At 42.7% G+C, this 21,224-nt stretch overlaps 1 protein-coding gene across 3 annotated transcripts in view; it reads left to right on the forward strand.

Annotated features, from left to right (window-relative positions):
• The window catches only part of SEMA5A (semaphorin 5A), a 555,951-nt gene that overhangs the window by 415,305 nt on the left and 119,422 nt on the right, over window positions 1-21,224 (forward strand). For all 3 annotated transcript variants that reach the window (XM_018065613.1, XM_018065612.1, XM_018065614.1), the window contains one exon: window positions 16,190-16,397. In XM_018065613.1, the coding sequence (XP_017921102.1) occupies window positions 16,190-16,397 (208 nt within the window). The remainder of the gene's footprint in view (window positions 1-16,189; window positions 16,398-21,224) is intronic.

Consider the following 21,224-nt stretch of genomic DNA (forward strand, 5'->3'; position numbering starts at 1 on the left):
TCTTGGGCTTCCCTTGTGGCTCAACTGGTAAAGAATCTGCCCACAATGTGGGAGATCTGGGTTTGATCCTTGGGTGGGGAAGATCCCTTGGAGAAGGGAAAGGCTATCCACTCCATTATTCTGGCCTTGAGAATTCCACAGACTGTGTAGTCCATGGGGTCACGAAGAGTTGGACCCAACTGAGCCACTTTCACTTTCTTTGACTTTCACTTTCAAATCAGTTTCCCCACCAGCCAAGTCACACAGCAGAGTTGCACTGGTGTTCTGGGGGCCTCCCTCCTTACCCCACCTCAAGCCCATGCGCTCTTCCTCAAGTATCCACAGTCCTGAATTTTGTTTTTATTTTATTTGTTTACATTTTATTCCCGAGATGGCGTTGCTTAGTTTTATATGGTTTGAACTTTCAGTAAGTGTGTTTATGTATATTCTCCTAAGACTGTCTTTTTAAAATTTTGTTCAGCATTTTTTTAAATTAATGATACATCCATGTTCGTGCACATAACTAAAATCCCTTTGTCTTTGCCACTCTGCAGTTTTCCAGTTTGCCTAAACTGAAGGTAGTATTGAGGATTGATATTTGAGTGGCTTCTAGTCTTCTGCTGTTGTAAGTGGTGCTGCTCGTGGGTTGGCCGAAAGGTTTGTTTGGGTTTTTCCAATGTGTCACCCTTGTAAGGAACAGTTAATCCTACACGTCTGTGAGCCAGAGTCCCCCATCCCCTCCACTTTGGTCAGACACCCCTCCCCAACTTGCCCTCCTTTCCTTCTCTGTCTGTTGTATGCTTGCTCATCTTTCAAGGTCCAGTTGAAGAGTGTAGGCTTCCCTTTCCCCACCCTCTCCTCAAAGACTGATTAAGGATTTCTTCCTGTAGATCCAGGGGCACAGAGACTTGGGAACAATGGTCTGGCTTGGGAGGGTCAGAAAGAGGGTGGAAGCTGGCTCTTGAAAGACAAGGGGATGCTCTCCTAGTGGAGAAGGTTTGGAAAAACCTTCCTGGAAGAAGACCCTGGATATAGAAAACCTGCAGATATAGAAAGGTACGGAGTGTTCCAAAGGTGAAAAAAATTGCATTCGCTGGTATTGCAGGCAGGGAGACAGAAAAGTGAAAGGAAGTGTTGCTCAGTCATGTCTGACTCTTTGAGACCCTGTGGACTGTAGCTTGCCAGCCTCCTCTATCCCTGGGATGCGCCAGGTAAGATTACTAGAGCGGGTTGCCATGCCCTCCTCCAAGGGATCTTTCTGACCCAGGGATCAAACCTGGGTCTCCTGCATTGCAGGCAGATTCTTTATCATCTGAGCCACCAGGGAAGCCCTGAGAGAAAAGACCAAATGAAAACGTAGAATAATTGACAAATTTATCCTAATGAATGAAAAGGGATTCAGATGCATGAACAGATTTGCACCAAAGGGGAGATAACAGTGCAGTTTGGGGATATGCTGAGTTCCGGTTTCCTGGCGTTAGGTCTGATGGTCGGATAGAAATCCTTTTTTAAAGAGAAAGGTTTGGGTCAGTAATGGAGGGCTCAGATTGGCTTTGACGCCATAGGAATGGGTGAGATTATGCCTGATAAAACCATGTGAAAAGTCCAGCTACCCAACAGCTGGGACTACCAGCCATTAGTGAAATGCAGCAATTCAGAAAAATGACAAAATAATTTTCTTGCTCCATTGAATAGAGACCTCTTTTATTCCCCTCTAAATTAATGTTGCACAAGTACAAAAGTGCTTTGCATAGATCTTTTCAGCCATCTCAGTTCATACCTAATGGGATCAGAGGCAGTACAAATTTTACCACTGGGCATGAGAGGGTCATTTAGACTCTGTGTTCCTGCCTGGTGACTGTCAATGAAGAGTTGCCAACCTGGCCAACTGGGCCGTTGTTTGGTAATTTAGATACAATAAATCTAAGGCAAGTAATTACCTTTTAGAAACTTGAATCTTCACCTTAGCAGAATGATGGGAGAATGAAGCTGTGGGGTTAGAAGGGAGCTTAGAAAAGATACCCAGAGGACTCCATTAATCGCACTTTCATTTCCAATGGAATATGGTTTTTACTCACAGGATACTCCAGTGGTAAATTTCCTGTAAGCATCAGCTTAGGACGTAGAGTACTTAGAGGAGTGTTTTGTTTCCTTTTGGTTTTCAGAAAAGCAGTGGAGGTTGTTAAAGCCATCGTCTGCTCCTCTCTCTTACGTGCTGCCAGTACTGACAGATGTAGGGTGCTTGCTCATTTTAGACAAAACTTGAGGAGGGCTTATAATCTATAAGCTAATAATAGCAATAAAGTAATAACAGTGAATTCTTACATAACATACCCTGCCTGCACTGTCCAAGACTTCTGTGTAGATAAGCTCCCTGCATGACCCCTGGTGGGTCCCAGGGTGTAGAAGACACAGAGGTGAGTGAGCTGGAGACAGGAGTCTAACCCGGGCCCTCAGGCTCCAGGGTCCACACACTGGACCACGTGCTCTGCTTGAGCACCTACTGGGTGTCAGGCACAGACACTGGTGAGTCCCCAGTGAATAAGACAGACTATGTCCACCGACACTGACTGCCTAGAATTTACATGCTGAGGGTGACAATATTTAAATATATTTTTTGGTTGGGTTGTTTTTTTTTTTTTTGGCCAGACTGTGTGGCTTGCAGGATCTTAGTTCCCTGACCAGGGATGAAACTCAGACCACAGCAGGGAAAGTGCCAAGTCCTAACCACTGGACGGCCGGGAAACTCCCTCAATACGGTTTAAAATAATAAGAATGTTACATATAATTTATGACTGGGATGGCTAAGCTGGCTTACATGTCCTTTTTTTTTTTTTTTTTTGAGAAAAAATAAGCCATTAGTTGAATCTGATAAACTGAGTTAATTAAAATCTCCTTTTCAGGCATACACCAGCCAAGAAAGCCTGTTTTGTTTTGTTTTTTTCCTCCTAATTCCCCTTCACTATATAAATGTGATTCTGAGCTCCCAGTGCCAAGACCAATTTAATTCATTTGCTCAATTATGGGTTAAAAGAAGGAACTTTGGAAACATATTAGCTGTCTGCTACTTGGGACTAACAACCAGCTGAATTGATGAACTTTGTATAATGATCTGTTGCTATGGCAACATGCTGCCCAGTGAGTGGAAGAGGGCACTTCGTCATTACCTCACAGATAGCGCTCGGAACAGCAACAGATGCAAGTACAAAGGGCGTCCTTTTAGTCTGCAGTCACTCTGGGTCGATGAGATAAACAGTAAAAATGTCTCTTGGATACAGCAGTGGAGAATCAGAGTCAAATGCACAATTGGAAATAAGGCAATTTAGCTTCCCTGATTAGTGCCCTTGGTGTCTGCGCTGAATCTCTAGCCCCACCACAGACAACCATCATCAGGATGGCCACCTGTCTGGCTCACAGATTGAGTTTCTGTACTGGATTCAGCACATGGCAAGTTGAACGTCCCTTTAAAATACAGCAGAAAAAAAAATAAATAAAAATAAAATAAAATACAGCAGAACTTAGAAAAGTAGTTAAAGGAGAATGGAATCAAGATTTAAAAGATTTAACCATCCAAGACTTTGCAATAATACTGCATTTTTATAACACATTTCCCTGGAACATTTGTCTCTTTCTTTCATGGTGTGACTTCTTTCCTTTCTTAAAACAAAAATTTTATATATGTAGAGTATGCTACAGCTCCACCCTCCTAAGTGTTTTATTGAAACTTAGAGGAGATGTATATTTATTCTGTGGTTTGGAAGTGCTTCTGGCTGCTATACTCAAAGAGAATTTTTAATTTCTCTGAACCTTTCTTTGTTGTTTAGGGTTCTCAAGTTCGTTAGACTTGATGCTATAAACATGAGTCATGATGTTGTTGTTTAGTTATTAAGTCATGTCCAACTCTGTGACCCAGCAGACTGTAGCCCACCAGGCTCTTCTGTCCATGGGATTTTCCAGGCAAGAATACTGGAGTGGGTTGCCATTTCCTTCTCCAGGGGGTCTTCATGACCTAGGGAACAAACCTATGTTTCCTGTGTCTCCTGCATTGGCAGGCATATTCTTTACCACTGAGCCTCCTGGTAAGCCCAAAACATAAGACATTACTTCCCCTTTAAGTATGGTTTTATTGTTGAAGTTTTAATGAACTGCAAAAGGCTGTCTGATCATATACAACTATGAAAAATAAATTTTTTTTAATTTATAGCAGTAGTAAGTGTTATACTCAGTTGATCATATTTCTTTTCCTTTCCTATATCTCCCTCCTTTCTTTCTGCTGTCCCTCTTTCAAAAAAAAAAAAAATTTCATGAACTTTTGAAATTTCGGTGATAATCCTCCTAAAAGAAATTCATTATAGTCAATGACCTTTTCGTTAAATACCGGAAAAGGTTTTTCCTGAGGATTCATTTAGTTCTAATTGTCCCCCAAAGATCACCAGGGTCATTAGCATAAAGGTTGTGAGCAGGGCTTCAGCTATTTTGAATTATTTTATAAGTTTATCAAAGTGCATCAGTTTTCCACAATGCTACATGTTCTGTGTCATTTCCTGCTGCTTTACTAGCCCAGGATCATATGTATAGGGGATTAAATGAAATATATGACAATATTTGATAATACCATACTATTACTAATATGAGTCATGTTGTAAATCATACAAGGTAAAAAGAAAATTGTCTAACATAGTTTATAATGTCTTTGTATTAGAATTTGAGTCATAATAGCTTAGGGAAATGTGGAAAAATAATTTTCAACCTAGTTTTGAAATTGCTTTCAGCAAATTATTTGGGTGACAAAATCTTCCTACTCTAGACATGGGGTCCATCTGCTAGTCTTCTCAAACTGCCTTAACAAAGATAATGGAGTACTGCAGATTGGGAGCTATAACCACAAAAGTCTACTTTTTATGGCTCTGGAGGCTAAAAGTTTGAGATTGAGGTGTTGGCAGGGTTTATTTCTTCAGAGACCTCTCCCCTTGGCTTGTAGTCAAGTATCTTCCAGATGTATCCTCCCATGTGGATGCAGAAGTCTGCATCTTAATTCCTCTTCTTAAAGAACACCAGTCACATGAGACTGGGCTTCCAGCTGTCTCCAGTGGTTAAGAACCCACTTGCCAATTCAGGAGATGTAAGAAAAGTTGGTTCCATCTGGAGGAGGACATGGCCACCCACTCCAGTATTCTTGCCTGGAGAATCCCATGGACAGAGGAGCCTAGTGGGCTACAGTCCATGGGGTCACAAAGACCTGGACTCGAGTGAGTGACATAGCACGCACGCAGCATGCACGTTAGACTTAGAAATCACCCATATGATTCATTTTACATTAATTACCTCTTTAAGAGCCCTTTCTTAGGACTTCAACTGGTGGTCTGATGGTTAAGAATCTGCCTTGCCAGGCAGGGGTCACAGTTTGATCCCTCATTGGGGAACTAAGATCTTACATTTTTGGAGTAGCTAAGCCCTCATACCACAACTAGAGAGTTTGTATGTAGCAATGAAAGATCCCACAAGATACAACAAAGATCCTACATGAGGCAACTAAGACCCGATGCAGTGAAATAAATACTTTTCTTTAAAAAAAAAAAAAAAAGTCATTTTTCCAAATATTCTGAGGTATTAGGAATTAAGACTTAAACATAAGAATATTCAAGGGATACAATCCAGCCCAAAATAACCCATATTTTATTGTGTGGTATCAGTTCAGTCACTCAGTCATGTCCAACTCTTTGTGACCACATGGACTGCAGCAAGCCAGGTTTCCTTGTGCATCACCAACTCCCGGAGGTTGCCCAAACTCATGTCCTTTGAGTCTATGATGTCATCCAACCATCTCATCCTCTCTTGTCTCCTTCTCCTCCTGCCTTCTATCTTTCCCAGCATCAGGGTCTTTTCCAATGAGTCAGTTCTTCCCATCAGGTGGCCAAAGTGTTGGAGCTTCAGCTTCAGCATCAGTCCTTCCAGTGAATATTCAGAACTGATTTCCTTTAGGCTGGACTGGTTGGATCTCCTTGCAGTCCAAGGGACTCTCCAGAGTCTTCTCCAACACCACAGTTCAAAAGCATTGATTCTTAGGTGCTCAGCTTTCTTTATGATCCAACTCTTACGTCTATGCATGACTACTGGAAAAACCATAGCTTTGACTAGATGGACCTTTGTTGGCAAAGTAATGTCTGCTTTTTAGTATTCTGCTTGGGTTGTGGCTCAGCTGGTAAAGAATCCACCTGCAATGTGGGAGACCTGGTTTGGGAAGATCCCCTGGAAAAGGGAAACATTTCTCATTCCAAATTCCATGGACTGTATAGTCCATGGGGTTGCAAAGAGTCAGACACAACTGAGCGACTTTCAGTCAATTACTTACTGGGTTTGTCATAGCTTTTCTTCCAAGGAGCAAGTGTCCTTTAATTTCATAGCTGCAGTGATTTGGGGGCCCAGGAAAATAAAGTCTGTCACTGTTTCTATTGTTTCCTCCTCTATTTGCCATAAAGTGATGGGACAGGATGCCACAATCTTTCTTTTATGAATGTTGAGTTTTAAGCCAGCTTTTTCACTCTCCTCTTTCACTTTCATCAAGAAGCTCTTTAGTTCCTCTTCACTTTCTGCCATTAGGGTGGTGTCATCTGCATATTATACGATATACTTCACAGCAAATGAGAGATTTCTGTATTTGACCATCCCTATCAAGATGCAGAATAGGATATTGTTTAAACTATTGAGTTGATGTTAATTAGCAAGCTGAACTTTGGAACTTAGAGAAACACCTGCTATTTTCTCCCAAAGTAAAAAATATAGTTAATTTTCAACCACTTACAATTGAATTATGTGTATTAGCATTTATATTACACAGAGCTTACATTACATAAAGAAATTAGTGGTTTAAAAAGCATATTTTTATTATAAAATTTTTTGTTTAAACCAACCTTTTATCACCTTAAACCTTCTTTAAAAAAAATAACTGAAATAGAATACCCTAGTCATTTTTTTTCTTTTTTTTCCCTTTAGCCACACTGCATGCAAGGTCTTAGTTCCCCAACCAGGAATTAAACCCATACCCACTGCTGTGGAAGCGCTGAGTCTTAACCTCTGAACCACCAGGGAAGTCCTTAGGCAATTTTTCCATCAGTTTATTCTTTTGTTTGCTTCCTAAGGTCATGGAAATGAGAGTCCCTAGCCTGGTAGAGAAGTTAGATCTATCCTGGGCTTGGCACCATTTATACATTGGTTGCTTGTATAGGGAATTCTGTGATAAGCATGTCCACGAATCATAGCTTAATCATTGTCTTGAATAATAATTGCTGCTTAATACCCTTAGTATTAAAGGTATTAAGTCAACTGGGTTTGACATAGGTTTGCTTCCAAGGAGCAAGTGTCCTTTAATCTCCAGGTACTCTGAGACTACCTGGAGAAGGCAATGGCACCCTACTCCAGTGCTCTTGCCTGGAAAATCCCATGGACGGAAAAGCCTGGTAGGCTGCAGTCCATGGGGTCACTAAGAGTCGGGCACAACTGAGCGACTTCACTTTCGCTTTTTGCTTTCATGCATTGGAGAAGGAAATGGCAACCCACTCCAGTATTCTTGCCTGGAGAATCCCAGAGAGAGTGGCCCCCCGTCTGTTGGGTCACACAGAGTCGGACACGACTGAAGCGACTTAGCAGCAGCAGCAGACTACCTAATCTTTTGACAGGGCGGCCTGGCGTTCTGCAGTTCACGGGTTCGCAAAGAATTGGACACGACTGAGCAACTGAACTGAACTGAACCAAATCTTTTGAGAAACTTATCAGCTATACTATTCTGGATGTACTATTGTAAGGATTGCATACTATAGTTTCCATACTTTAAAAATGAAAAGACCATCAGAAATTTAGAAATAGTGCTTGATTGATACACAGAGGACCTACATTTAGATTCCAGAATCTGATCTTAGGAACTCAGTTTTTTTAGGTTTTGCTTTTCTTACCTACAAAATTCAAAATATTGTTGTAGGTCCTTTCCAACTCTAATATCCTATGACTATCTGAAATTTTAGTTTAGGAAACATAATGATGGTAGATGATTTGCCTTTAGGTGCCCACACCAATGGAATCTCTTGTATTCTCCCTCAAGGATTTACCTTGGATTTACAAAACTGACTGAATAAGAAAACGGGATTCTATAGTTTTCTGTTTGTCCATCAAGTTTTACATCTGCACTTCTTTCTCTGTTAGCATATATTTTGGTATAAATATATCAGTGGCTTTTTCTTATTTACACTAGCTTTAGTATGTTGATTGGGCTTCTCTGGTGGCTCAGATGATAAAGTGTCTGCCTGCAAGGCGGGAGACCCGGGTTCGATTCCTGTGCGGGAAGATCCCCTGGAGATGGAAATGGCAATCCACTCCAGCATTCTTGCCTGGAAAATCCCATGGATGGAGGAGCCTGATAGGTTACAGTCCATGGGGTCGCAAAGAGTCGGTCACGACTGAGCGACTTCACTTTCACTTTCACTTAATATGTTGATTATTCAGGCTGTGGGTGATGAAAAGTCATGTTGCCCTCACCATTTCTATTCGGGAGGGCAGTAAGTGTCATTGGTTTTCTCAGAAAGATGATACAAAAGATTCACTCCAGAAGAGTAGAGAAAAGCTTGCATGTGTGTGCTAAATCACTTCAGTTGTGTCTGACTCTTAGCGACCCTGTGGACTGTAGCCCACCAGGCTCCTCTGTCCATGGGATTCTCCAGGCAAGAATATTGGAGTGGGTTGCCATGCCCTCCTCCAGGGGATCTTCCCAACCCAAGGATCCAACTCGTGTCTCCTGATGTTCCTGCATTGCAGGTGGATTCTTTACCACTGAGCCACCGAGGAAGGCCAGGCATAAGGCTCTACAAAACATACAAGCAAAAACAGAAAGAATCTTCTTTCTGTTCAGTTCAGTTTAGTCGCTCAGTCGTGTCTGACTCTTTGCAACCCCATGGACTGCAGCATGCCAGGCCTGCCTGTCCATCACCAACTCCCGGAGTTGGCTCAAACTCATATCCATTCACTCTCACTTTTCAGTTTCATGCACTGGAGAAGGAAATGGCAACCCATTCCAATGTTCTTGCCTGGAGAATCCCAGGGACGGGAGCCTGGTAGGCTGCTGTCTATGGGGTCCCACAGAATCGGACATGACTGATGTAAGTTAGCAGCATCAGCAGCATATCCACTGAGTCAGTGATGCCATCCAACTATCTCATCCTCTGTCGTCCCCTTCTCCTCCCTCCTTCAATCTTTCCCAGCATCAGGGTCTTTTCAAATGAGTCAGTTCTTCCCATCAGGTAGCCAAAGTATACATTGGGGTAAATCAAAATTAGTAATTAAATTCAACTCACCTCCTAATCTTTTTTTAAATGTGGCTACTAAAAAAAATTAATTTCATGGATTGTTCTATATTCCCATTGAATGATGCTGGTCTAGACTTACTCTGTGAGCTTCTGCCTCCAGGCATCCATGTTCGATGGTTTGTTGGGGATTCTAGTCATCATTGCTTCCTCAGGTCCCACATGCCAGTCACTTTGTTCCCATGAAATGTTTTAGGAATGTGTCCTGGCAGCTTTCGTGACTACCACATTCTGCTCTCACTGAAATCAATTTTTTATTTTTTTCTGCAGAAAAGCACATGCATGTTTGTTTACTTCGTTTTGGTCTCGATTTTCATATTGTTCCTCTAAAGTTATTTGGCAGCTCATCAGCTGTAGGATCTGCACAGATTTTCCTGTGGGTTGGAGCTTCAGTGTCTCATGGATCATTTCTTGTGGTTGGAATTGGGCGAGGGTTGGGGATATGTAAGGATTTCTCATGTCCTTTTCAAGTAGCACTCCAGTCTTCTGATAAGTATTATGTAAATATTTCTTCCCCAGCAGTCACTTTTAAAACGGATTTCTTGCTATGTCACGTGTCCATGTTCTAACTTTAACTTAGAAAACCATCTCATTTACGATTTTTGCTTTCCCCTTCGGTCATTTTCCTAATGGCTCAGAATGGCTCAACTTCAATTGAGGTTGAAACAAATATCTTTCTTATTGCGATAATCCAATTTTCCCTGTTTTCCACCTGCCATCAGCTGCGCCTCTGGTCTTCCATGACTTTGTTAGTCACCAGTAAAAATCAATATTAGGAATTATTGGGACCTGTAGTCTGATGCTGTGTGCCCAGGAGAGTTCTCATATCACTGGTGAGCCCTACAGTGAAGCCCTTCATTTGTTCAAGGTCTGGTCTGGTGAGGATACCTTCCTCGCACAGCTCTTGTTTGCAGGGCGGAGGGCTGGGGGCAGTGGTCCTTTGCTCTTATTCCCAGAAATACTGCCCTTTAAGTGTGCATACAGCTTCTGTTCATCCAGACAGGTGTTTGATCTGGCTCAGTGTGCCTCCCTCTTTAAATAGATGGTGTAAGGGCGCACAGCTGTCAGTCACTCTGTTTGCCTGTCTATGCCTGGGTTGTGGTACCCAGGGAAAGGATGTCATCCTGATGGCCAGGAGAGTCTGGTGCTTTCTGAAGCTGATGTTGCCCACGTGGGCAGCTTCCAATGGATCAGGAGATTGCCTGCCTTCTTGCTGCCTCCCAACTGGTTATGTTTCACAACTTGTGGAAGACTTCATGGAATAAAAAGAGTATTGCAAACAATCTCGACAAAGCTGTCCTTTCCTAGTTGTCACTCACGCTAGCTTTTTATTTAATGCTTCTTTGGGCCCTTTGTTGCATTTATCTTGCTCATTAGCATTGACTTGAACCTCCATTTTATGTCTGACTTCTTTATGGAACTTTGAAAGACCAGTTCATAGGAAATATATATCACATCTTCTATTCTTGGAAACTCAGTTTTCTCATCTATCAGGTGGGAATACTCATTCACATATTTGTTACATTCTCATCAGCTTGCTGCAATACTCAAATGAGATGTGGATATAATGAGGTTTTATTTATATAATAAAATACAGGATGCCTACTTTAATTTGAACTTCAGATAAACCATGAATAATATTGAATTGGACATACTAATCCTAAAAAAATGTTAATGGTTTAGCTAAAATTCAAATTTAAGTGGGCATCCTTTCTTTAGTCTGCCCACTCCCTAGAACATAAGCACACTTCCTGTTCTGCTGAAATTAGCAAATATAAGTTCTGCAGTACATTATGTACATTTTCATGTAATTACAGCTATTCATGTCTTTCAAATAACAACCATACTATTAGCTTCCATCAGTCTTAAAAATCTTGCAGCAGCTCTATCTCTTTCATAATGAATAGCTGTGGTTTTTCCATTTGAGCGTGAAACTGTAAATATATGACTCTGAAATTTGCTTCCATAACATAATTAGCAGTTCATATTTTCACAAAAAGGTGAATATTATGAGAATTTCAGCCAAAACACTGTCGCCCTATTGTTCTGCCGTCAGCACCGATTCTTCACTTTCTCTGAACCGCGCTCTCCTTGTTGTCTCTCTGGGGAAGTGATCTGTGATTGACAGGAACTGCCAATTTTCTCTTTTCTTTCTGATCTCAAAATGGTAAAGACTGATGGAGATGCTTTTCTGTATGTCTAGCTTTTTTTTTTTGCCTTCAGCTGACTTTGATTAGAGTATTGAGTTTCAGGAGTATGGAAGGTGTGTGTGGTTTTATTTTTCTGTGGCAAATTTTTAGAGCTGATATTTTCTCAGCTGAAACCAATTAAAATGATTTTCTTCACTCCTGTTTAGTTTATGATGCTTTTAGAGGAAATATTTTGGAGTTGGTGGCGGATTATTTCTGGTTTCACCTTCACACTGACTGATATCATATTTCTTACTAAAATATGTGATTCGAAAGCGTTAATCAGGAGTCTTTTTGGCAAATGTGCATGTGACAAGACATTCCTGTAATGTTTGCCTTCTCTCCCTGCCTTTCTGTCTTTCTACTTTCCTTCCTTCCCTCACTCACTTGTTCAGTCTCTCATCCGGCACGTGTTCAGTAATCTCCACAGGCCACAGTAATGACCACTCTACCGACATCAGAGAACAACACCGACGGCGTCTGCCCTCTTGGAACTTCTCTGTGTCAAGGGTAGAAGCCATGAAACAAGTAAACCAGTAATCAAACCCTGGAAATATTATAACACAAAATGACAAAAAATGAAAGTGCCCTGAGGGTCCTCCCACCCTAGTGCCAAAAGAACAGGGGGCTTCACGAAGCGCCTCACATGGCAGATGCTTCAGGGTGAAGATGACCCAGCAGAGGCATAGAGGGTGATGAGTATTAAAAACACTCACTACATTAACATTGTGAGCTATGTCTTATTCAGTGGGAACTTTTAGGACTTCAAGCCTGGAAGCCAGCATCTCAAATAACCCCGAGGGAACTGCTCAGAGGAGGTGAGGGGAGGAGCCACGTTATACAGAAGTTTTGCAAACAAAGGGCAGATAGTCTGAATGGCAAATGTATTTTTTTTTTTTTTTTTTTTGTAAATGAAAGAAAACCAGGTATCCCAAGTTAAGGAATTTAGCACTTTTCTATGTATGGGAAGACACAGAGTCTGGGCTCACTGAAATCATCTCTTTGATATGCATCTCAGCATTTTCACTTTCTCAGCTTCCTTTCCTCCAAACTCACCATGGGGAGTGGCTACAGCCTAGATGGCAGGTTTTCTTCTCCTTCCGGAGTTCCCTCAGGGCTGCAATCACTGATGACTGTGACATCCTTGTTTACTGATACGGCAGGAAACATTCCACTTCTCAATAGGCAAGCACCTAAATCGACACGACTGTGCCATTCTCTAAAGTGCTAAGTCCTATAGTTTTGTTAGATCCCTGGATAGAACAAATCCCTGGATTTGTTAGTCAGCTGGAAAGTAGATACAAGGTGTGCAGAAATACACACCAAAAAATTTTGGTCAATGATGGTTAGTTCTTTTAAATCAAATTTTTAAAGATCTTTTAAAATTTGTTTTTCCCGCACAGTTGCTTAAGAATCCAAAGTGTGTATGAGCATATGGGTGTTTGCATCCTTATTGATTTGGTTTCACAGAGTAATCTGTTAGCAAAATAAATAATAATCAGCCAGTTCTTTGTTCACCTGTTGAATAGGATTTAGTTCGCTCGCCCATGGCTCCTGTGAAAATAGTGTGTTGTTCAGTTGCTAAGTCACGTCTGACTTTTTGAGACCCCGTGGACCTCCAGCACTCCAGGCTTCCCTGTCCTTTGCTGTCTGCCAGAGTTTCCTCAAACTTATGTCCATTGAGTCAGTGATGTCTTTCAACTATCTCATGCTCTCTCATCCCCTTCTTCTCCTGTCTTTAGTCTTTTTCAGCATCCGGGTTTTTCCAGTGAGTTGGCTCCTTGCATCAGGTGGGCAAATTATTAGCGTTTCATCATCAGTTCTTCCCATGAATAGGCATGGTTGATTTCCTTTAGGATTTACTGGCTTGATCTCCTTGCTGTCCAAGGGACTCTGAAGAGTCTTCTCCAGCACCACAGTTTGAAAGCATCAATTTTTCAGTGCTGGTAACAGTCAAACATGACAGTTATTCAGCTGGACTGCCGCCTATTTTGCCATTCCCCACCTATACTCCTGCATTGTTCTGAAATGTTCTGTTTTATCCCAAGCGTCTTTTTTTTTAATGTTTATTGGAGTATAGTTGATTTGCAGTGTTGTGTTAGCTTCAGGTATACAAAAAAGTGAATCAGTTGTACATGTACATGTATCCACTCTTTCTTAGACTCTTTCCCCGTGTGGACCATTACAGAGTACTGATAGAGTTCCCTGTGCTACATAGCAGGTTCTTACTAGTTATCTATTTTGTCCATAGTAGTGTGTACATTCCCAGGTGGCACTAGGAATCAGGAACCCATCTGCCAATGCAGGAGATATTAGAGATGCAGGTTTGATCCCTGGGTCGGGCAGATCCCCTGAAGAAGGACACTGACTCTATTATTCTTGCCTGGAGAATCCCATGAACAGAGGAGCCTGGTGGGCTACGGTCCATAGAGTCCCAAAGAGTTGGACGCAACTAAAGCACCCTAGCATGCACACAGGCACGAGAGTCTGACTTAAGCCTCACCAGAGCCTTGCTGCTCGCTGGATAGTGGCGGGCCTGGCTCCTAACTTCAGTCTCAGACCTTGTCTGATTGTCAGGGTTTCCCAAAGGGCAGCAGAGGCTCCTGTCGCTGGTCCACAGGAAGCCTGGCAATTCCATCTGCCAGTGGGTGCTGAGGTCACCTTCCGTGAAGCTCCTTTGTTTGCACCACTGCCCTGATGCCCTGCTCAACTTTGTTCCTTTGCGTCATACAGGCTGGAAGATCTGAACCTCACTGGGTTGAACTTCCCACCAGCTGGGAACTGTGGACTCCAAGTCAAAATGAGATTGACTTATATAATAAATACATACAAATTTTCTTCCACACTGAAGTCTGATTATTTATTAAAATGCTGCCTTGCTGCATCGTCTGCCCCCCGATCTCTCCATCCCTATACTTTGCTGTGTGTTCACAAACACACTCTCCCCTTAAACACAAGTGTGTGTATGCATACTACATCACTTCAGTCATGTCTGACTCTTTGCAACCCTATGCACTATAGCTCACCAGGCTCCTTTATTTTAATCTTCCCAGCATCCATAGCAATTCTGTTTGTGCTTGAGCTTTCTCACAAGTTACATGTTTAACCAACTAACCTAAAATAAAATTGAGCAATGATTTAATGATAGTGAATATATTATTATATGCAAAATTAAGTAGACTATTATATACATAATACCTATAACAGTTCATAATCAATGAATGATCATTGGAAATGTTTCAGATACATATTCCTTAATGAACTCAGGATAACATATATCCACTTCGGTAAACATCCTCCGTCTGTAAAGACTCTCCTAGGAATGGAAAACTGGAAAGGTAATTTCTGTCCAAATCTTCTGAGATTAGCAGATCAATCAGAGGCCTTAAAGCCAAAGGTTCTGGATTCCACTTCCTCTTTAAGAAGACTTCCTAGCCTCGTTGTCTGTGTTGATAGAATGAGACTTGTGATGTTTTGAAACTAAGTTCCTTTGGGTTTTGTTCAGCCAGGATGATCTGAGGAGCTTGCCAGCTGCTCTCAGAGGTGCTTCTAGAGGGTTGGATCCATGCCCTGGATTGGCAGATTGGCTGGAGGGGGTGGGGTTTCACATCCACGCACCACAGACAACATCCTATGTTTCGAGTCTGTGTCCTGACCCTGGGGGGTTGACTGTGCTGTGCCCCTTACTGGCTGGGAGGACCCTCCTCTGTGTCCCTCACAGCCGCTCCGGTGGCATCTGTGTGGTTCAGCTGACCCTGACCCACATGTCCTGGGGCAGCACTTAAGACCAAAATGAGTGTAAATACCGTGATGAGCAGAAAACATGGAGGAGGGAGGGGGTTGGGTCAAAATGGATGTTCAGTAGGATTGGAAAGAAGAATCCATGGAGCTGAGACTCAGGAGAGCATCCCAGAGAACAAGTCTGAGAGAGAGTGTGTGTGTCTAGATGCAGACACGGAGACAGATATACTTTCAGGGCAGGAAGGAAGCAGAAGCCTCCTTTGCCACCTGCATATCTGCAGCCGTCTGTCAGGTGGGGTCCGCTGTGTTGGGCAGCAGAGTCAGCTCCTCTGTCTGACACCGAGAATCCAGCCCCTGTTACCTGGTGTTCTCCATGGGATGGTGCAAAGCCGGCTGCTTTGGACCACGGTAAGCTCTGATGTGGGCTTCCCTGGTGGCTCAGACGGTAAAGCATCAGTTTGCAATGCAGGAGACCCGGGTTCAGTCCCTGGGTTGGGAAGATCCCCTGGAGAAGGGAATGAAAACCCACTCCAGTACTCTTGCCTGGAAAATCCCATGGACAGAGGATCCAGGTGGGATACACTCCACGGGGTCACAAAGAGACGTGACTAAACAACTTCACTTTCTTTTTTTCTTTCAAGCTCTGCCATGCTCTGGGTCTCCAGACCTGCTTGGAGACCAGGCAGCTGGTAGCTGAGTGGTCCTCATCCCAGTTTTATGTTGGCTGTGCTGAGAGCTGTCAAAATACTAGTGCCTGGCCCCATGTCTAGTGTGGCTAACTGAACACCTCCAGGGCGGGTCTCCTGGCATTTGTCCAAGCTTCTCAGATGGCTCTGTGGGCAGCCTGCCTGGAGAAGCCTGGTGGCTTAGCTGGTGAGTGACGGTGAGACCGCTGACCTCACTTTTCCACTTTCCCTGTTGCCTCCGCAGATTATGGCACCATTAAGAAGGTGCGGGCACCACTGACCCAGACTTCTGGCGGCTGTGTGCTGGAAGAGATGGAGCTCTTCCCCGAGAGGCAACCCGAGCCCATCCGGAGCCTGCGGATCCTGCACAGCCAGAGCGTCCTGTTCGCAGGCCTGCGAGACCACGTGGCCAAGATCCCGCTGAAGAGGTGTCCGTTCTACCGCTCGCGCAGGTAGGGCAGCCCGGGGAGGGCGGGTCCATCCCACGTGCTGGCGCCCGTTATAGACGCCCCGCCCAGGGAGAGAGTTCAGGAGCCCCGAGGACGTTCAGGTTTCCTGTGTCTGAGAGGGATGGGGACCAGAGCATCCTTTTGCGTCCTGCATCCCAGGATGCAGAGACTTCTGATACACACCACCTTGCTATGCTGACCATAATACATCAGCATCCCTGGAAGAAGAACCCCTGTGTAACATCTGTAAGCAGATGTCAGGATTGAAATGAATTCTTCAGTGAGTTTGGAGAAGGAAATGGTGACCCACTCCAATATTCTTGTGTGGTGAATCCTGTGGACAGAGGAGCCTGGCTGGCTGCAGTCCAGAGGGTCACAGAGTCAGACATGACTGAAGGGACTGAACAGGCCCACAGCACTGAGTGATTGTGCTGATATTTGGTCTTCCTGAATTAATCTGGCACAAGTTTTATATATATATATATATATATTGACCTGCTCACTAAAGTATTTTAAACCTCTCTTTCTTACCTCTGTGGATTGTGTGTTCAGCTGCTTCGTTGTCTCCGACTCTTTGCGACCCCATGGACTGTAGCCCATCAGTCTCCTCTGTCCCTTGGGAATACTGCAGTGGGTTGCCATTCCCTCCTATAGGGGATCTTCCTGACCCAGGGATCATAACCCACATCTCCCATGGCCCCTACACTGGCAGGTGGATTCTGTACCACTGAGCCACCTAGCAAGCCCCCCTTTCTTATCTAACACATACTAATTGCTGTAGCATCTAACAGAATAATATATATCATGCAAGATTTAAAGCACTCTACAAAGTAGGTATTCTTACATAGAAAAAGCTTCTTATATTTAATAAAAATCATGACAATATTGCTTTCTAGATGGTTTCAGACACAGTAGATAATAAAATTCCTCTTTTGGTATCAGGGTGTTGAGAAACAAATAACATTAGGGCCCTCCCAACTAATAACAAAGCTCTTGTAATTGCTGATAACAAACAGTGATATTGATTAACGACTATCTTTTAGTAACAGCCTTTCCCTAAATATAACCAATGGCTGCTTGCAGTTTGTTCCGCTTTGTGTTTCCCACAGCGCTAGCCCAGGGCAGAATTTGTTCTGGCCCAGTTCTTGATGGCTCAGTGGTTGACAGGGAAGGCTGGGGTCTTGCCAGTGGGAGTGTCACAAGTTCATTGAACCTGAAAGGTCACCAGTCTTCAGCTCCAGGCCAGGACGCTCTGGCGATGTGACATAGGACATCACACAAGAAGTCAGACCTGAGACATACACAGGTGTTTCTGGTGCCAGAATGGATGTTAGTGCCTTGCAGAAAGTTTTAGCGGCTCAGTTGTGTCCGACTCTTTGTGACCAACCGACTGTAGCCCTCCAGGCTCCTCTGTCCATAGACTTCTTCAGGCAAGAATACCGGAGTGAGTTGCCATTTCCTTCTGCAGGGGATCTTCCCAACCGAGGGGTCTCCTGCATTGCAGGCAGAGCAGGAGGCAGTTCCCCTTTTCTCTGGCGCTCTGCTAGCTCAGCAACTTGTAAATGCAACTTAGGCAACTAGATCCTGAATCAGGTCAAGCAAGGCAGGCATCATCTGCACGCCTCTCATCTCCTAGGCAACTGCACTTGCAGCTCAGTCATGAATCCACAGGCACCAGTGGCCTCCAAGCACAGCTGCCCAAGAGGAGTTGACAGTCTCCCCTGTTCCTTTCAGGAGAATAAGCCCCTTGTCTGTCTGTATCAGGCTTCTGGGAGGACAGGATTTTACAGTTCTATCCAGAGCTGAATCTGCCTGCTGTTTTCTTGTCCACTTGCTCAGGGAAAAGCAGTGAGAGATGATATTTATTGTAAACTGATAGACTGTGATCCTCTGTGTACTCACACCAGACTGGGTTAGTTTGTATTTGACCCTTAAATGCTCCATTTGAGGAAAGAAAATCTAAAGATTTCAACCCAAGAGTTTCTCTGAATTTCTTCCAAAGTTTTTCTGTCATCTTCCTCTCATAGAAAGACAAGAAATCCTCTCTTAACATTCCCGGGAGAAAAAAAGAATCAGTTTTTAAGGAGCTGACATCTACATGATCAGATTTTTATAAATTATGGAGATAGATAGTGTGTTTTTTTCTAGACAAAAGCAATTTTAATTTTCAAGAAATATGCCTAAAGAAGCACACTGTAGAGGAATAGGATAATAATTGTTAAATACACTATTTTTTCTTTTTAAAGTAAATTTATTTACTTTTAATTGAAGGATAATTGCTTTGCAATATTGTGTTGGTTACAGCCAAACATCAACATGAATCAGCCATTGTAATATCTATGTCCCCTCACTCTTATTTTTTCTTTTTTTTTTAATTTTTATTTTACATTGGACAATAATTTGTTGACAGTGTTGTGTTAGTTTTAGGTGTGCAACAAAGCAATTCAGCTATGCATATACATATATTTATTTTTTTCAAGTTTTTCCCTATTTAGGTTATTACAGAATATTGAGCAGAGTTCCCTGCACTATAAACTTTGTCCTTGTTGGTTATCTATTTTAAAGATCGTAGCGTGTATATGTCAGTCCCAAATCCTCGACTTATCCCCTCAACCACTTTTCCCTTTTGGTAACCGCAAGTTTGTTTTCTAAGTCTGTGAGTCTGTTTCTGTTTTGTAAATTAGTTCACTTGTATAATTTTTGATGAATTCCACATATAAGCAATATTATATGACATTTGTCTTTCTCTGTCTGACATTTCACTTAGTATGGTAATCTCTCCATCCATCTCGTTGTAAATGTCATTTCATCTGTGTTAATGTGAATGTGAAAGTAAAAGTCGGGCAGTCATGTCCAACTCTTTGCTATCCCATGGACTGTAGCCAGCCAGGCTCCTCTGTCCGTGGAATTCTCCAGCAGAAGTACTGGAGTGGGTAGCCATTTCCTTCTCCAGGGGATCTTCCCAGGAGGTCGAACCCAGGTCGCCCACATTGCAGGCAGATTCTTTACCGTCTGAGCCACCGTTTCATTCATTTTAATGGTTGAGTGATATCCCATGGTATGTATGTTCCACATGTTCTTTATTTTTCTGTCAATGAACATTTGGATTACTTTTCTGACATTGCTATTGTAAACAGCACTGCAATGAACATTGGGATGCATGCATATTCTTGAGCCATGATTTTCTCTGGAAATATGCCCAGGAGTGGTATTGCTGGACCGTACAGAGCTCTATTTTTAGCTTTAAGGAAGCTCCATGCTGTTTTCCACAGTGGCAGTACCAATTTACATTCCCATGAGCAATTTAGGAGAATTCCCTTTTCTCCACACCTTTTCCAACATTTATTGTTTATAGACTTTTGATGATGGTCTTTCTGACTGGTGTGAGGTGATATTTTAGTTTTGGTTTCTATTTCTCTAGTAGTTAGCAGTGTTGAACATTTTTCATGCGCCTCTTGGCCCTCAGCATGTCTTCTTTGGGTAAATATATATTTAGGTCTTCTGCCCATTTTTTAATTGGGTTGTTTGTGTTTTCTTTATGTTGAGTTTCATGAGCTGTTTGTAAATTTTGGAGATGAATCCTCTGTGGGTTACTTTGTTTGCAAACATTCTCTCCCATTCTGAGGGTTGTCTTTTCATTTTGTTTATGGTTTCCTTGGCTGTGCAAAAGCTTTTGGGTTTCATTAGGTCCCATTTGTTTTAATTTTTTTTAATTTCCATTTTTGTAAGAGATGGATCAAAAAAGATATTGCTGCAATTTATGCCAGAGTGTTCTGCCTATGTTTTCCTCCAAGAATTTTATAGTATAGTCTTACATTTGGGTCTTTAATCTATTTTGAGTTCATTTTTGTGTATGGTGTTAGAACAGGTGTCCCCAACTCTTTTGGCACCAGAGACCAGTTTGGTGGGAGACGATTTTTCCACAGATGAGGATGCACATGGTTTCAGGATAATTCAAGCACATTACATTTATTGTGCACTTATTTCTATTACTGCACCTCAGATCATCAGGTATTAGATCCTGGAGGGTGAGTGCTCCTGTGTTAGAGAATGTTCTAATTTCATTCTTTTACATGTAGCTGTCCAGCTTTCCTAGTACCGCTTATTGAAGAGACTGTCTTTTCTCCATTGTACAGTCTTGCCTCCTTTGTTATAGATTAATTGCCCACAGGTGCATGGGCTCATTTCTGACTTGTTCCACTGACCTATATTTACACTGTTTGTGCCAGTACCATGCTCTTTTGGTGACCATAACTGTGTAGTATATCCTGATGTCAGGGAGCCTGATTCCTGCAGCTCTGATTTTCTCCCTCAATATTGCTTCGATTATTCAGGGTCTTTTGTGTCTCTGTACAACATTTTTAATATTTTGTTCTAGTTCTATAACAAATGCCATTGGTAATTTGATAGGGACTGCTTCTCAGGTGGCACTAGTGGTGGAGAACCAGCCTGCCAATGCAGGAGACACAGGAGACGTGGGTTCAGTCCCTGGGTCGAGAAGATCCCCTGGAGGAGGACCCGGTAATCTACTCCAGTATCCTGGCCGGGAGAATCCCACGGACAGAGGAGCCTGGGAAGCTACAGTCCATAGGGATAAAGAGGCGAACAAGACTGCAGCGACTTAGCACACGTTGAATCTGTAGACTGCCTTGGGTAGTAGAGTCATTTTGACAACATTGACTCTTCCAATCTAAGAGCATGGTACATCTTTCCATCTGTTTGTGTTATGTTCGATTTCTTTCATCTTGTCTTATGGCTTTTGGAGTACAGGGTTTTGCCTCCTTTGGTAGGTTTATTCCTAGGTTAGGTCTTTTATCCTTTTTGATGTAA

This window comes from Capra hircus, chromosome 20 (genome assembly GCF_001704415.2).
Source record: "Capra hircus breed San Clemente chromosome 20, ASM170441v1, whole genome shotgun sequence".
In the NCBI taxonomy this organism is placed as follows: Eukaryota; Metazoa; Chordata; class Mammalia; order Artiodactyla; family Bovidae; genus Capra; species Capra hircus.